Source organism: Delphinus delphis, chromosome 20, assembly GCF_949987515.2.
Source record: "Delphinus delphis chromosome 20, mDelDel1.2, whole genome shotgun sequence".
NCBI classification, from domain to species: domain Eukaryota; kingdom Metazoa; phylum Chordata; class Mammalia; order Artiodactyla; family Delphinidae; genus Delphinus; species Delphinus delphis.
In genome coordinates, this window is record NC_082702.1 from 4802001 (window position 1) to 4818274 (window position 16274).

A 16274-nucleotide genomic window follows, 5' to 3' on the forward strand; every position below is an offset into this window, starting at 1 on the left:
CACATCAACCACAGCTCCTCAAACGTGGGAGTGCCTGCTCGACCATGAAGATCAATTTATTTTTTTCTTCTGACACTGGTGATTTAACTTCTTAAAAGAATACAGTTCTTTCCCAACTCTGTAGGAGGTCATGGTGACTTGCTGCTCGCTCTGTATGTACTAACCTGGATATGTATCCTTGGTGAACTTTTTGAAAAATTATCAGTATGTCATTTTGATGAACGATCCTTTGTCTTGAAAATGAATCCAACTGTGCCTTTGATTTCCAACAGGCAGAACAGTTCTCAGAGCTTTATGAGAGTGTGTCTCCCAAGTTAGAATCCTCAGTTTGGCTCAAATAAAATTCCCTTTTTTCTCCTTGATTTTTTTTTTTTTTTTTTTTTTTGCGGTACGCGGGCCTCTCACTGTTGCGGCCTCTCCCGTTGCAGAGCACAGGCTCCGGACGCGCAGGCTCAGCGGCCATGGCTCACGGGCCCAGCCGCTCCGCGGCATGTGGGATCTTCCCAGACCGGGGCACGAACCCGTGTCCCCTGCATCGGCAGGCGGACTCTCAACCCATGCGCCGCCAGGGAAGCCCTCTCCTTGATTCTTAATTGAATTTTTGTTGACATTTTCTTGTTGTACTCAGTATGATACCAGAGACACCTATCAGAGGACACCTGGAGTCTACCCCAAACCGATGCTTGGTACCAGCATGGGTCCTTTGAGACGCATCCACTTCTCGGTACTCCTCAGCTGCTTTGGTGATTTCTCCTGATATTCAGACATCATTGCTTTACATGATATCCTGAATTTTATTCAAGCTGTTTTTTTCTTGGGACTTGAAGTCCTAAGAGGGAGTATGGTACATTCCCTAGGCAGGGACCTGGAGGGGGAACTTTGGAGTGAATTGGGTTGGCTGGTCTTTTTTTTAATTTGGCTTAAATTAAAAAGATTATATATAATCTGAACAAACCATTTGATAGTAGAATGAGAGACAGAGAAAGGAACGCTTACTCCTTCCAGCCACAAGGCCTTCTCAGGTGATTGAGAACCTAGTGGACATATCTGAGGATCAATCCTTTAGATGTGCTGGGGTCCTACAAGGGACCCCACTACAACCAGTAAGTAAATTCTGCTCGCCGCCGAGGGGCACAGCAGTTTTTGCTGGAGGGAGAAACCGAGACATGTAAGAGGCTCGAACCGACCCAAGAGTAACCTCTTGGGGAGCTGGACTCAGGAGCAGCACGCATGCGATCCATCACAGTGCCCTCAGAAAGTTGTTCAGATTATATCTGAATTAGGCTCCCAAAGTAATGAAGAGAAACTGCACTTCAAAGGCTGAACAGCTCCCTAGTCAACAGCCACTCACTGGAACTCTGGCCAGCTTCGTGTGCAGTTGGAACAAAGCCAATACTTGCAAGCATTTAACTTTTAAAGGGCCAGGATGGCACTCTACTGACACTCCAAAACTGTAGAGAAAGCTGGTTTAATCTTTTCAATTCTGACCTTGGGAGAACAAGTATTCCCAGGAGAAAGCTTAAAATTTACAACTCTTACCATATCCTTGAAATGTAGCCCACGTTGCCTGACCTACAGCCTTGGGTCAGTTAGTAGAATTTAAAGCTGGAAAAGAACAAAGGAGTGGGGAGGGGGAAGGACTTTTAAACTGAAGCAGGAAAACTCAGATCTCAGTGTAGGGGACTTTCTTGGCAGTCCAATGGTTAAGACCCTGTGCTTCCACTGCAATGGGCCCCGGTTCAATCCCTGGTCGGGGAACTAAGATCCCACATGTTGTGCAGCGTGGCCAAAACAAAAACAAAAAAAACAAAAAGATCTCTGCGTCTATCTGGATGAATGTATGTCTATCTATACATAATAAATGTGATATGTCCCTAACTCCAGATCGTGTTATTAAAATTAACTTCTAAAGGAGCTCTACTGAATTGACTTACAAGTAAGTGCTTACAAATCAAATATTTGTAAATGTAACAAACTAGCTCAAAATTTCTTTTTCAAAAAAAAATTCTTTTTCATTTATTTATTTTATTTATTTATTTTTGGCTGCGTTGGGTCTTCGTTGCTGCATGTGGGCTTTCTTTAGTTGCGGTGAGCGGGCTTCTCATTGCCGTGGCTTCTTTTGTTGTGGAGCACGGGCTCTAGGCGTGCGGGCTTCAGTAGTTGTGGCACGTGGGCTTAGTAGGTGTGGCTCTCGGGCTCTAGAACGCAGGCTCAGTAGCTGTGGTGCACAGGCTTAGTTGCTCCGTGGCATGTGGCATTTTCCCGAACCAGGGCTCGAACCCGTGTCCCCTGCACTGGCAGGCGGATTGTTAACCACTGCGCCACCAGGGAAGTCCCAACCTATTGTCATTTTTGTAGGAATCTCCATTTCCCAAATATAAAGTATTAATGATAGCCCCGCTGTAGTTTTGCTGCTTATTAACTTTTCTTATGCATTTTGGCATAAATTTTAGCTGCACTGATCTGTCAGTCTACTCATGAATAATCATATCCCCTAGAGATAGCCTCCCTCATTTTGATTCATTTCTAGAGTTTTTGTGGCTCTTCTTATTTGCTCTTCATTCTGTAAGATTTTTGCAATAACGTTGCTAGCTCCAAAACTAGCTAAAGTTGTCTATACAGGGAGGCAGTAGTTTTTAATTAGCTTAAGGAGAATTGATCTTTTTGTAATATTGAGTTTTTCCAACCAAGAACAAGATGCCAATTTTCATTTGTTTATACCTACTTTCATATATTTCAGGAATGTTTTATAGTTTTACTCACATAGAGTATTTCTAACAGACTCACAGACATAGAGGACAGACTTGTGTTTGTCAAGGGGGAGGGGATTAGGGGAGGGATGGAGTGGGAGTTTGGGATTAGCAGATGCGAACTATTATATATAGAATGGATAAACAACAAGGTCCTACTGTATAACTCAGGGAAATATATTCATACCCTGTGATAAACCATAATAGAAATGAATTATTTCATGTTTACTTTCTTTAGGGTTCATATTAAAAAGACTATACCTCCTTACTAAATGCCTTACATATATTGCAAAATTGATTATTCTTTAGGTGAAAATAAATCCCAAAGTCTTCTCAAGACTATATATTTACAGGGTTTGTCATCCACACCTGACAGAACGTGCAGAAATGGAAAACACGGAAAAGAGCTAACATATATCACAATTTTAAAATTAAAAGTAAACTTTCTAATATTCTCAAAATGAACATACAGATACTATGAAATTACATTTAGATATTATTGACTTAAGCATATTAGGATGTAAACAAGTTTTTCTGAAAGATATTTGAAGGTAATCCATCACAATATTTATAACTGTTATAAAGACAAATGCAGTTCCCATCAAAAATGAAAAAGAGGGCTTCCCTGGTGGCACAGTGGTTGAGAGTCCGCCTGCCGATGCAGGGGACACGGGTTCGTGCCCCGGTCTGGGAAGATCCCACATGCCGCGGAGCGGCTGGGCCCGTGAGCCATGGCCACTGAGCCTGCGCGTCCAGAGCCTGTGCTCCGCAACGGGAGAGGCCACAACAGTGAGAGGCCCGCGTATCGCAAAAAAAAAAAAATGAAAAAGACATTTCTTTTGTGCCTTCTCTTTTTATTGTATCTATATGAGATGACGGGTGCTGATTAAACTTATTGCAATAATTATGTCACAATATATGTAAGTCAAACCGTTATGCTATACACCTTAACCTTATACAATGAAGTATATCAATTATATCTCAATAAAACTCGGGGAAAGAGTTTGTTTTATTTGTTTGTTTTGGCTACGCCACGCGGCATGCAAGATCTCAGTTCCCCGACCAGGGATCAAACCCACGCCCCTGCAGTGGAACCGCAGAGTCTTAACCACTGGACCGCCAGGAGAGTCCCCAAGAGTTGGTTTTAAAAAGGCAAATAATTAAAACACTTTAGCAAAAAGAAAACAATGCAATTTATAATTTAATTGTAACAAAATATCCCTATTTTAAAAGCAATGGTTACCAACCTAAATTATCACATGCCTCAGGCCTCCAGTCTCAGACTGGAAAATCTTGTCGACGAAAATAATCAGTAAACAATCAATAATAAGAATAGAAATGACGTTTATTTGAGCCAAACTGAGGACTAGCCCAGAGCCTGCTTCCCAGATTACTCAGAAACTGCTTCAGAGAAGCAGGGTTTTCTGCCACACTTTTACATCTTGTCAGGACAAAGAACATTAAAAAAGTCAGGGTTACATTTCTACGGGTTTCAAAAAAAAAAAAAAAAAAAAGAACAAATCAGCAGTACTCCAGCAAGTCAGCAAGCATAGCCTTGGCACTTGGGAAAGGAGTCTTTTTTTTTTTTTTTTGCGGTACGCGGGCCTCTCACTGTTGTGGCCTCTCCCGTTGCAGAGCACAGGCTCCGGACGCGCAGGCTCAGTGGCCATGGCTCACGTGCCCAGCCGCTCTGCGGCATGTGGGATCTTCCTGGACCGGGGCACGAACCCGTGTCCCCTGCATTGGCAGGCGGACTCCCAACCACTGTGCCACCAGGGAAGACCAAGGAGTCTTATCATCAAAGGAGAGCCAGCATCTGCATCCCAAGAAGAGAGGCATTTAATCTTTATTTTTAGCATGAACACTCTTTAGTTCTGGTCAATGTGCCCTTTTCTTTAATAATTAAAGCAGATGTACAATGTATGTTTGCTAGGCCACAAACAGGCTATTTTATTTAATGTTAAATTCAAGCTAACTCATGTATAAGCCAGAATGACTTCCCTATATCTCAATATGTGAAAACTGCTTTTATCAGTCTTGTCCCTATGAATCTCTGGAACTGAGCACAGTGTCCAGTTGGCCTCCTGCGAGAACAGGGAATAGAAACGGAAATGCTGTCAAGTAGGGTGTCAGTATGAAGTGGCTGAATCTACAGAGGCAGAGTTTTGGTTTTGGTTTTGGTTTTTGTTGGGGTTTTTTTCTGAAACAAGTATTTTTATTTTTAAATTTTAAAAAATTTTTATTTTATATTGGAGTGTAGTTGATTAACAATGTTGTTAGTTTCAGGTGTACAGCAAAGTGATTCAGTTATACAAATACATGTATCTATTCTTTTTAAAATTATTTTCCCATTAAGTTAATACAGAATATTGAGCAGAGTTTCCTGTGCTATACAGTAGGTCCTTGTTGGTTATCTATTTTATATATAGCAGTATGTACATGTCAACCCCAAACTCCCCCTACCCTTTCTCCCCGGTAACCATAAGTTCTTTCTCTAAGTCTGTGAGTCTGTTTCTGTTTTGTAAATAAGTTCATTTGTATCATTTTTTTTTAAGATTCCACATATAATTGATATCATATGAAATTTGTCTTTGTTTCTGACTTACTTCACTTAGTATGATAATCTTTAGGTCCATCCATGTTACTGCAAATGGCATTATTCAGAGGCAGAGTTTTGTATGTCACATTCTAGTCAGCATCGCTACACAGACAACTCCAGCTCTGGTTTACTTAAACTGCTTAAATTAAATCCAATTGCAGGAAATGTTCCTGGATCCAACCAGCGATCCCTCACCACTGAATTGCTTCAGCCTCACTAGCAGGACTGGGGCGCAACTCACTGGCACAAATAGCTTTTGACTTAAACCGTTTTCAACTTGTTATGAGGAAAACATCTTATTAACATCATAAGTGTTTCACACAACAGTAAGCTTTACGGTTAGAGACAGTAACTTAATCCAGGCAGGGAACAACGCTGCATCATAAAACGCAAAAGACACCCAAGTATTCCTAAAGCCGAAAGCTACGCCTTCGCAGCTAGGCGGAGGGACGCACCCTTCCCCGCCTTCTCCTGGGGCGGTGCAGACCCGGGCCCCACGCCCCGCCGCTCGCGGTAGCGCTCCGCCCAGGCCCCGCCCCCGCCGCTCAACTCTGCGCGTGCGCAGTTGTCAACGGACCCGGAAGCGGAGAGCGCGGAGCGAAGGTCACAGGCGGAGCGTAAGTTTCTTCTTTCTAGTGTAAATTTGCGCTTAACAACCCCCACCTCAACCCATCCTCTGGGTGTGGGAGTCACTACGGACCTTAAAATTACCGCACCTGCCCCTCCGCCCCAAGTGAGTACAGACGTCGCCGTCACAGGGCAGGGGTCGTTTCCCTCTGGGTTTGAAATGGCTTTGAGGCTAGTTCGTTCCTTTGGCTTTTCTTTTCGCTGCGTTTTCCTGGTTAAAATCCTTTACTGACCTCCGCCCCCCCTGTGAAGTCCTCTTCTTTGAGGTGGATTCGCTCCACCACAGCCTCGTCCTCTCGGCCCCTGGAGGGCAGCCCTGGCCGCCCCGCTCCCGTAGAGCCCGCGTCCTCTCCCCCGTCCCGGGATTCTGGAGAGCCCGCCCCTCTCCTGACACCCCCCTTCCTCCACGCCCGTCTTTTTTCGTGTCTTCCTCAGGCCGGTCCTTCTGCTCCTCCGGCCTCCGCTTCTTAGTCAGCCCTTCCCCTCACCCCGCAGAGGGGGAGGTGACCTGGACCAGCCGTGTGACGCTCAGTGTTCTTCGGTCTCAAAGTCCACCCCGCTGGAAAATGTGCACTTCCGCTGGGCGGGCATCTTAATTCAGTCGACATCACGGTAAATATGTGGGCGAGGGGGATCAGGAGAAGCAGAGACAGAGCGGTTGACAGAGAAATAGGAAAACTAAGGTGAAAATAAGAATGAGGGAGAACAGATGGCAACGTAGAGGATGGGTGAGGGCCTGTTTCAATGAGTACTTGGTAAGGATATCAGTGATCTTTTAACAGTTGAAAGTGAGTTCCGTCAGTCAATCTAGTATTGCGTTTTCTTCCCTTTTATGTGATCTGTGAGCTACTAAGTAGATGTGCCTCTCAAGTACCTCTTGTCTGTGCTCTGCAAGTGATGAAGAATGGGCTGGATTGACCTGGAACCTTCTTCCAACAGAGCCCCTCTATTCATGATGAAGACGTTTGCCCAGAGCTTATTTCTAAGCTGACCCCTTTCAGCGTTTTTCCAGGAGGACCACCTTCTTGAGCTCCATACTGAATGCCCAGTGGCCTTCAGTTTGCAGCTTGTGTGTGTTCCTCTCGCGATCCTGTGCCCATAGGTCTCTGTGCCTTTCAGCCCTGTTTGCTCAGGCATGCGTGAAGGAGAGGAGGAAAAATGGAGAAAGTGGAGAGGAGCCTGTAGGTGTCTGCCGGAGGGATACGGAAGTAAGTGTGGGCCTCTAGATGAGCCCAATGAATGGTGTGTGCACCTGTCCCAAGCAGAGTTGTGGGATCGTGGGGTGTGTGGAACTGTTGGCCAAGGGATGCCGCAGTTCTGGCTGGAGCATCTGCAAGTGGGTTGATGGGTGGTTGCAGGCTGCATGGAATGGTTTGGGGTGCTCTAGTGTCTTAGCTCCCGTTTCCTGGGACACAGATGCGGAGACTGAGATTTGCACGCATGGGTTTAATCGAGTAACTCATGATCACACCTGTGGAGGAATGAAGGCAGTGGATTTGGCAGAGAGAAATGTATTCCTGCGATGTTGTTAGAATCAAGGCCTGAGCTGAGCCCACAGGGAGAGCTCTGTATGTAGGAGGATGGGGTGTTGGTCCTAACGGGTGCCTAGAGGGTGTCCCACAGAATCCACGCCACTCAGTGACGTCTGTGGGATCTTTTGGGAAGGCAAGAATCATCATGCATCCCATATAGTAATTACAGGGAAAACCTTCAGAGATCATTTTCTGGGTTACCTTTTGTGTTTTGAGATATTTTGAGTTGCAGGTGAAGAAAGTTCCAGTAGCATTTTGGAAGATACGTAAGAGAATTTGGAGTGTTTTCTTCAAAGATGCTGGGGTCTTGTTGGGACATGTGCATCACTGGAGAGACCTCTCTTAGTAGTAGTTTTTGGAGATGACAGTGTTTGTGCTGAGGTCACTGAATGAAAATGTGGTGTCTTCAGTCTAGTGGGTCCTCGAGGGTCTTCATGTGTACTGTTCCATCTAAATGCATGAGTTATTAGGGTTTGGAATGTTTTGTGGGGTTTCATAGTAGGATAAGGGATCATTATGGGGTGTCTTGGGAGTGTCTTGGGCCACATGAGACTTCGTAAGTCTGTATGACTCCAGAAGGGAAACATTGGGTCTTAAGCTGCAGATGGCAGAAAAGTTTCATACGGAGGACCTGTGGGGGATGTGTCTATGGACACAACTTGAGAGGGGCCATAACGCCCTATGACTCGGGGAAGGATTGTTCCAGGAATCGGGGGCAGTCAACACCAAGGTGAATTGAAGTACAAAGGCTCATTGTTGGGAAAAATGCAGCTTCTACTTTCCTCCTACCAGGCCAGTGGTGGGTTCTCTGCTGTCCTCTGCACATCTGTCCCAAACACCACACACACACACACACACACCAGTCACAAGGCAGCTGGGGAGCAGATGAGCAAGATATTTTAAACTAAATGCGGAACCAATGAGAAGGGCTGCTATGGTCTGAGAAGGGAATTTGGAGACAGGAAGGGGAGCCTCATTTGGGGAGTTACAGCCCTGGTATTTGCGGGAAAACTCAGGAGTGGGATGAAGGAAAAGCTCTGTTCATACTCACCAGTGGATCTGGGGCTCAGCAGTTAGTAGAGTGTAGAATGGGGTGAGCTGATGAGGTCAGATGACAGAAAGGAACTTGTGTTCCTACCCAACACACACTCGCCCTTCATACACGTTTCTCTGTTGTGTTCGCTAGAATGGCAGTGCTGGTGGTTTCCCAGGTAGGTGACTTGAGGAAGAAACGTGTTTTCTCTCTTTGTGCCTTGCCTCCCTCAAGTCTTCCAGCTTCCCCTCTACTGTTCGGTTCAGACACCCACTTCCTGCTGTGCTTCTGCTGTTGCTTTGCACAATCCCAACCAACCCAATCAAGTCAGGATTTCAGGCTGTGACCCTCCCACCCCCCGGCCCCACCGCAGCATATGGGATCTTACTTCCCTGACCAGGGATCGAACCTGTGCCCCCTGCGTTGGAAGGACAGAGTCTTAACCACTGGGCTGCCAGGGAAGTCCCAGGTTGTGATTTTTTTTTTAAGCCAATGTCATTGCAGAGTGAGAAATCCTAGACACTGAGACCTTTTCTCCATCGAGGGGTCTAGGCAGCCGGGAGGCCTCTCCTTTTTCTGCTGATTTTAGGCTCTTTAATTTCCGAAATGGGTCTTGCTCAGCCTGAGGCAGCTACCCCTTGGTTGAGGTCACTGCGGTCCCGGTTGAGCTTACACTTGCCCTTTGCACTTGTTGAGGGTAAGGGGCATTGTCTGGATGGAGGACCCTCGGCTAGACCCATTTCTGCTGTTCCTGGTCAGCTCCTTCCTCACTCTTTCCAGGGCAAAGGATCCCTGCACACATCTGTCCCCCAAAGTGAAGACCATGCCGGAGGGTGTACGAGTTTCACTCTGTGTTCTTCTCATTAATTTTCTGACTACATATGGAGTATGTACCATAGTCCAGGCTTGTTTTGTCTGCATCGAGTAAAATGATAAGCCAGTGGGATACACTCCCCCACCTTATCCAGGCTGTTTTTCCATAATGGAGACAAGCACACCCTGTCACTTACTTACAGCCGTGCAAGTCAGATGCCCCAAAGCAAAGGACGTGTGCACTCATTCTCCTGTGGCCCTCTACTTCCTTGCCCTCCCTGGCATCCCCATCACATCCAGCTGTGCCTCCTCTGTGCTGTCCCCGTGTGGCTCATCACAGCTGGAGAAAAGCACACCCCCAGACTGACTGGTCTCACTCAACAGATTCCTGGCTCTGTTCCCTCACATCCCCTATGTGTCTGCTCCATGCCGTTCCTTTACAGGCCCTCATAAGTCCAATACATCCTCTCCCATCTTTTCTCTCAAAGGCCCTGTTTCTTCTTCATTGAGCCCCTGGAGCGAAGGGAAGAGATCTCCTCTAACTGGCTCACCCATCTGCCTCAGGGCCTGTGTTGTCTCCTCAGTGTCGACTGTGAAGAGTCTGTCCCTGCTCCTGGCTGCGGCTGACCCTGCGATTGTGCCCTTGTTGCCAACTTCACTCTGTGTCAGGACCGCATGGCATCCTTCCTCCACTGCATCATGTATTTGACTTTAAGGGGTTTATTTTCATCAGCATACACAAATGGTGGTGTTGCCCATCTTACACACGAGGACCAACACACACACACACGCCAAAACCTTTTTATGCACTCTACCATCTTTATTTTTTTAAAGATGTTCGATTGGAAGTAGCACTCTTTCTTTTTTTTAAAAAAATTAATTAATTTATTTATTTTGGCTGTGTTGGGTCTTCGTTGCTGCACACAGACTTTCTCTAGTTGCAGCAAGCGGGGGCTACTCTTTGTTGCAATGCTCGGGCTTCTCATTGCAGTGGCTTCTCTTGTTGCAGAGCACGGGCTCTAGGCATGTGGGTTTCAGTAGTTGCGGCACGCAGGCTCAATAGTTGTGGCTCGAGGGCTCTAGAGCGCAGGCTCAGTAGTTGTGGCGCACAGGCTTAGTTGCTTCGTGGCATGTGGGATCCTCCCGGACCAGGGCTGGAACCTGTGTCCCCTGCATTGGCAGGCGGATTCTCAACCACTGTGCCACCAGGGAAGCTCACTCTACCATCTTTAAAACAAAGCATTCTTGGGCTTCCCTGGTGGTGCAGTGGTTGAGAGTCCGCCTGCCGATGCAGGGGACACGGGTTCGTGCCCCGGTCTGGGAAGATCCCACATGCCGCGGAGCGGCTGGGCCCGTGAGCCATGGCCGCTGAGCCTGCGTGTCCGGAGCCTGTGCTCCACAACGGGAGAGGCCACAACAGTGAGGGGCCCGTGTACCGCAAAAAAAACCACAAAAAAACAAAACATTCTTAATTAACTACATTTTCCCCACTACTAAGTACCTTTTCTCTATGCTCCATTTCAGAGCACAATATACTACAAACTTATTTATGTTCTTTGTCTTCAATTCTTGCCTCTAGTTACCCTGTGAACCCCACCCAATCAAGCTTTCACATCCACCATCTACTGATACTTTCTTTTCCAGAGTCACCAATGACCTCATCGCTCAATCGAATAATTTATTTCCTCTTCTCATCTTGCTTGTTGTATCGGCAGCATGTTGCGCACTGGATCACTCCTTCTTCCTTGAAAGACTGATTTTCTTGAAAGACTGATTTAACCTTTAAAAGTCCGTTTGCTTCAATTTTCTTCTCACTTCCCTGTTCCCTTCTTTCTGTCCTCTGATGAATTTTTCTGAACACCCTGGTTTCTGAACGTGGCAGCCTCCAAAAGTTTTAGTCGTTGAACCTCTTCTCTTGTCTACATCCGCTGCCTTTCCCCATCATCTCTTCTCATGAGTTTTCAACACCACTTGCCCGTCTCCCAGTTTGCCCTCTCAAGCCCACATCTCTCCCTTAAAGTCTGGAATCCTGTGTCCAGCTGTCTCCTCGACATCTCTGCTGGGACATCTAACAGGCATCTCCGCCTTAATTTGTCTGAAACTGACTCCTTGAGATCCCTGACCGTGTTCCCCCTGCCGTCTAACACATCTTGCTTAAGGGCGACACCATCCTTCCTGGGGCTCTGATGAACATTTTGGTATGTATATAAAATATATAAAACACTACATTATGTGTAATTGTTCTAAAATGTAAGATACAAAACTATCAGATGTTTACTTAAAACGAGTGATGGAATACGTGGTTGCTAAAATTCTTTTTTTCTTATGGAAGAAAAATGCTTGGAGACCAAGGCCCTTCATCATCAGCTTCCCCCGGTGCCTCTCTGACCTCCCCTCCTGCCCACCTCCTCACCCTGCTGTAGCCACCCAAGGCTCCTTCCTTTTCCTGGGGTCAAGGTTCCTGCTGTCCCAGGGCCCTCACAGGGGCTGTCCCTCAGACCCAGGTGGCAAACACGCTTCCTCCGCCAGGTCTGTGGTCTGATGTCAGCGTCTGAGTGGAGCCTTCTCTGACCACCCCCCTCCCATTTAACATGCCAGCCACTCCCTCACCCCCACCTCTGGTCCATAACGCCTGCCCTGCATGTTTCCTTCTGCTTCTTCCCCTTCCACTGGCTGAGTCCTGGTGAGAACCAGGCCTCAGGGGAGAGCAGACCCACAAGGAGGTGTCACACCTTTCAGAATGGCTGTTAGCCAGTGGATAAGAGATAACAAGTATTGGCAAGGGTGAGGATAAAAGGGAACCCTCCTACACTGTTGGTGGGAATGTAAATGGTACAGCAGTTGTGGAACTCAGTGTGGAGGTTTCTTCAAAACTTGAAAATAGGTCAGGCAGACCGCCTAGCAAGGCCATTCTGGCTGTTGATGCAAAGGAGACAAAATCAGTATTTGGAAGGAGATAGCTGCACTCCTGTGAGCATTCCTGCATTAGTCATAGCAGCTAAGATGTAGAAACAACACAAAGGTCTGGTGGCAGACAAATGCGTAACAAAAATGTGTTACATACATACCGTGAACTATTATTATTCAGCCGTAAAAATGAAGGGTCCTGCCGTTTACGACACCGTGGATGAACATGGAGAACATTCTGCTGAGTAAACTAAGCCAGACCTAGAAAGACATACTGTCTGATCTCGCTAATGTGTGGAAACTGAAAAAGTTAAACTCATAGAACCAGAGAGTAGAATGGTGGTTACCGAGGTCTGGGAGTTGGTGAAAATGGGGAGATTTTGGTCAAAGGGGTAAACTTGCAGTTGTAAAATGAGTAAGTTCTGGGGAGCTAGTGTGCAGCATGCTGACTGTAGTTAATTGTAGTGTATTTCTATATGCTTGAACTTTGCAGAGAGAATAAATATAAATAAATATAAATAAGTGTTCTCACCACACAGACACAAAATGGTAATTGTGGGTTGATGGAACTGTAATTACTTGATTGTGATAATTATTCACAGTATACACATCTGTCAGAGGATCACTTTGTATACCTTACATTTACATCATTTTAATTCGTCAGTTACACCTCAGTAAAGCTGGGAAAGAATAAGAAAGTGGGGGCTGTGCTGGGCCTGCCTCCTGTGAGTGGTGCTCAACCCAGGCTCCCCATCAGATCGATGCGGCTTTATGCATAGACGTGCTTTGTACCCTCTGACCAGGTGCCCTCTTCATGTAGTCAGTGTGGGACCAAAGCTCGATAATATTTATGTTGCTCCAGGTACCCTCTGACCAGGTACCCTCTTCATGTAGTCAGTGTGGGACCAAAGCTCGATAATATTTATGTTGCTCCAGGTACCCTCTGACCAGGTACCCTCTTCATGTAGTCAGTGTGGGACCAAAGCTCGATAATATTTATGTTGCCCCAGGTGATTCCAATCTGGATGCGTCACTGAGCATCAGGACTCTGGGTCCCCCCGTTCCTGAGGGCTGAGATCTGGGCTGAGGGTGAGGGCTCTGCTCTGCGTGGGGATGGATCAGGGCTGGTCTGTGACCTGCAGGGGATCGTCGGGTCCAGCTGAGGTGCCCGCTGCTGCTGGGTACGTGAGGGCCTCACCAGGAGGGGAGCCTGATCTGAAGAAAGGGTGGGAAACTCACCTGTTGGACTCTGTGTGGGAGTTACTGTCCTGAGTCCCTCCTGGGACAGTGGGCAGCAGAGGACCGTCTGTTCCACATGCTGAGGGCTTCCCTGTGTGTGTGGTGGTGACTCAGGAAGGGGGTGTGTTGATTCTAAGCATTAAACAGCATCTTTCCAACTTTCAAGGTCAACCTCTAAAGACTCATGTTGTCTGAGGAAGAAGCCCAGAAGAGGAGGGAGAGGAAAGAAAAGGAGTCAGGAATGGCTGTGAATCAGGTAAAGTCGTATTGTCAATTGCTTATTTTGTCTGTCCTTCCAAAATGCCCTTCTTCGGACTTGCCAGTCTTCTCTGATGCTTCAGTTTGCTCAATAAAAGTTTGGTTGTTTTTTTTTTAGCATTCTTTTTGTCATGATTTTTAATTATCCAAGAATTTTTCAACTCTACTATTTTGATAATTTCTTTCCTTAATCTGTTAAATTAATGTGCACCACTAATAACCCTTCCAATTTTGAATCAGTATTTTATTACTGGAATAAACAAACTTGGTTTGGCTTTTTTTAATAGCTACATATCTAAATTTAAATGGATAAAATTATATTTGTATTTTTGAGTATATGTATTTTACAGACATTAAAGCATTATATATTTCTTCATGTTTGTATCTGTTTTTTACTAACCTACTATAGAATAATGTTGACAAACTAAATTAAGTACACTTAGTACATTTTCATTGTCCCAGAGATGTTGAAATACATTGATCAAAATGATCATTTAAAAAACCATCCAAAATATGTTGAGACAGCTGCTCTCATTTTAGTGAATGGTGTGTCTACATGTGTGTGCATTAGTGCATGGATGTGAAAGTCCATGGCTTTTATAAAATGTCATTTTATAAATTTTATATTTTTTTAGCAGTTGAAATTACATGCTAATCCTCTTTTACACTATCCCATTAATAATTTAAATAGTAGCAAAAATGGTAACATTATGTGTAGACACGTATGTATTTATATATGGTTTTTTATGCATTTGCACGTTGTTCTCCTTTTACGTTTCAGGGTTTTTCAGGGAGCCCTCTGTCAGGGTACTTTTCATGCTGTACTTAACTGTTTGATTGTTTAGGTTTGATTAGGGGCCGACCACCTGAGTTCAGGTGCTCGCTGTGTCATTTCTTAGCTATTTGATCTGAGGCGAGTTTCTTAGAGTGTCTGTGACACAGTTTTCTCCTCTGTAAAGTGAGAACAGGTCTTTCTCTAATGAGCTATTATGTCGATAACAAGTTAATATATGTCAAGTCTCAAGCGTGATGCTTAGCACATAGGACGTGTTCACATGCGTTTCATCATTGTTCTTTGTTATCCTCATCACAATTTTAAGATCCTGATCTCTCGGTAAAGCCACTGTGGAGTCGCCTCTGAAGACACCACTCATGTCCTAGCTCATCTGCATACCAAATACCCTCAATGTGTGGAACGTAACATCTGACACTCCTGTGTAGACAACCCGTGTTGCATTTTTACTTGTATATTTCGTGTATCATCCACAAAAACCAGTAATCCACACTGACTCGGAGGATATCGTAATCTTTTGTGGAAGCAAAGAAACTAAAATTTCAGGCATATAACTTGCTCAAAATGCCTTTACTCACATCTGTCAGAACGCAGTCTTCAACCCGCTTGATCCTCTCTCTTCTCCTTTTATGTGACGGTAAGAACTCTCCTCGTGGCCCCTTGGTGAGATGTATCTTTTGTTTCAGGGACAGGTGACCTTTGAGGATGTGGCCATCACGTTCTCTCGGGAAGAGTGGGAATGCCTGGACCCTGCTCAGAGGGCCTTGTACAGGGACGTGATGTTGGAGACCTACGGGAACCTGCTCTCCCTGGGTGAGGATAACTTCTCTCTAGAAGTTGGGATCTGCCCTTGTGTATATTTGCATTTTCCCTTGTGTGCCTCTTGGGAGGCCCTGTTTTGCTTGACTGACCTGAAAGCCCCGTTGACTCAGACATGAAAAGCTTTATGATTCGACATCAGGAGTTTAAAATTGCTTTTCTTCAGGAATCTGCCCATTTCATGATATACTAGTTGTTCCAGAGCTTCAGTATTTACAAAGCCCAATGGCAAACCCTTAATATATCAAATTTCTTGTTTTCTACCCCTGTGCTTTTGATTCAGTAGTTCTAGGAAGAGAGCTAGATGTCTGCATATTATACTGTTGCCTGTGTATTCAGAAGGAGGCGGTGGATGAATTTGTGAAATGTTTCTCCAGACCCATGTGTAATGTCCTCACTCCTCAGCTGAACAAGGAACTGGGATTCTGGAAACACCACAGGACACCATGTTCCGTTCTTTTTATGAGTACGAATTTCTGTTTCTGTTGTGAATATTGTCTCCATTTTGGAGCAAGGGAAAGAGCTCTGGGCTCTGCAGAGTGAAGTGAAAAATAGCAAAAAATCAAATGAATGGGAACGTATCAGAGGTGCCAACACAGGTCGGAGCTCAGAAGAGCAGAGAGGAAACCTCACCATTAATAGTGTTTGGGAAACTTTCCTTAAGTGGGAGAGTTCTATGGGAAAACAGAAGTTTATTTCTTGTGAACTCTCAGAGGAAATTTTTCTCCTCCCTAACTTACCACTCTGTCCTTCAACATGTAAAATGTGTCTTTTCATCCTTCAGGGGTGCTGCAGCTCCAAAACAGACAAAGGCAGATTTTTACCATGATCTACACCCCGTCATCTGGCTCCTGTGAACTCTTTGGCTCCTTGAGGAGCGTGGGACGGGATGTTTGAAAGGGGT

General features: G+C 45.5%; 1 protein-coding gene across 1 annotated transcript in view; it reads left to right on the top strand.

Annotated features, from left to right (window-relative positions):
* The window catches only part of LOC132415977 (zinc finger protein 160-like), a 53264-nt gene that overhangs the window by 18532 nt on the left and 18458 nt on the right, over nucleotides 1-16274 (top strand). The window contains 2 exon segments of the mRNA XM_069540259.1: nucleotides 13681-13756; nucleotides 15238-15364. Coding sequence (XP_069396360.1) covers nucleotides 13681-13756; nucleotides 15238-15364 — 203 coding nt within the window.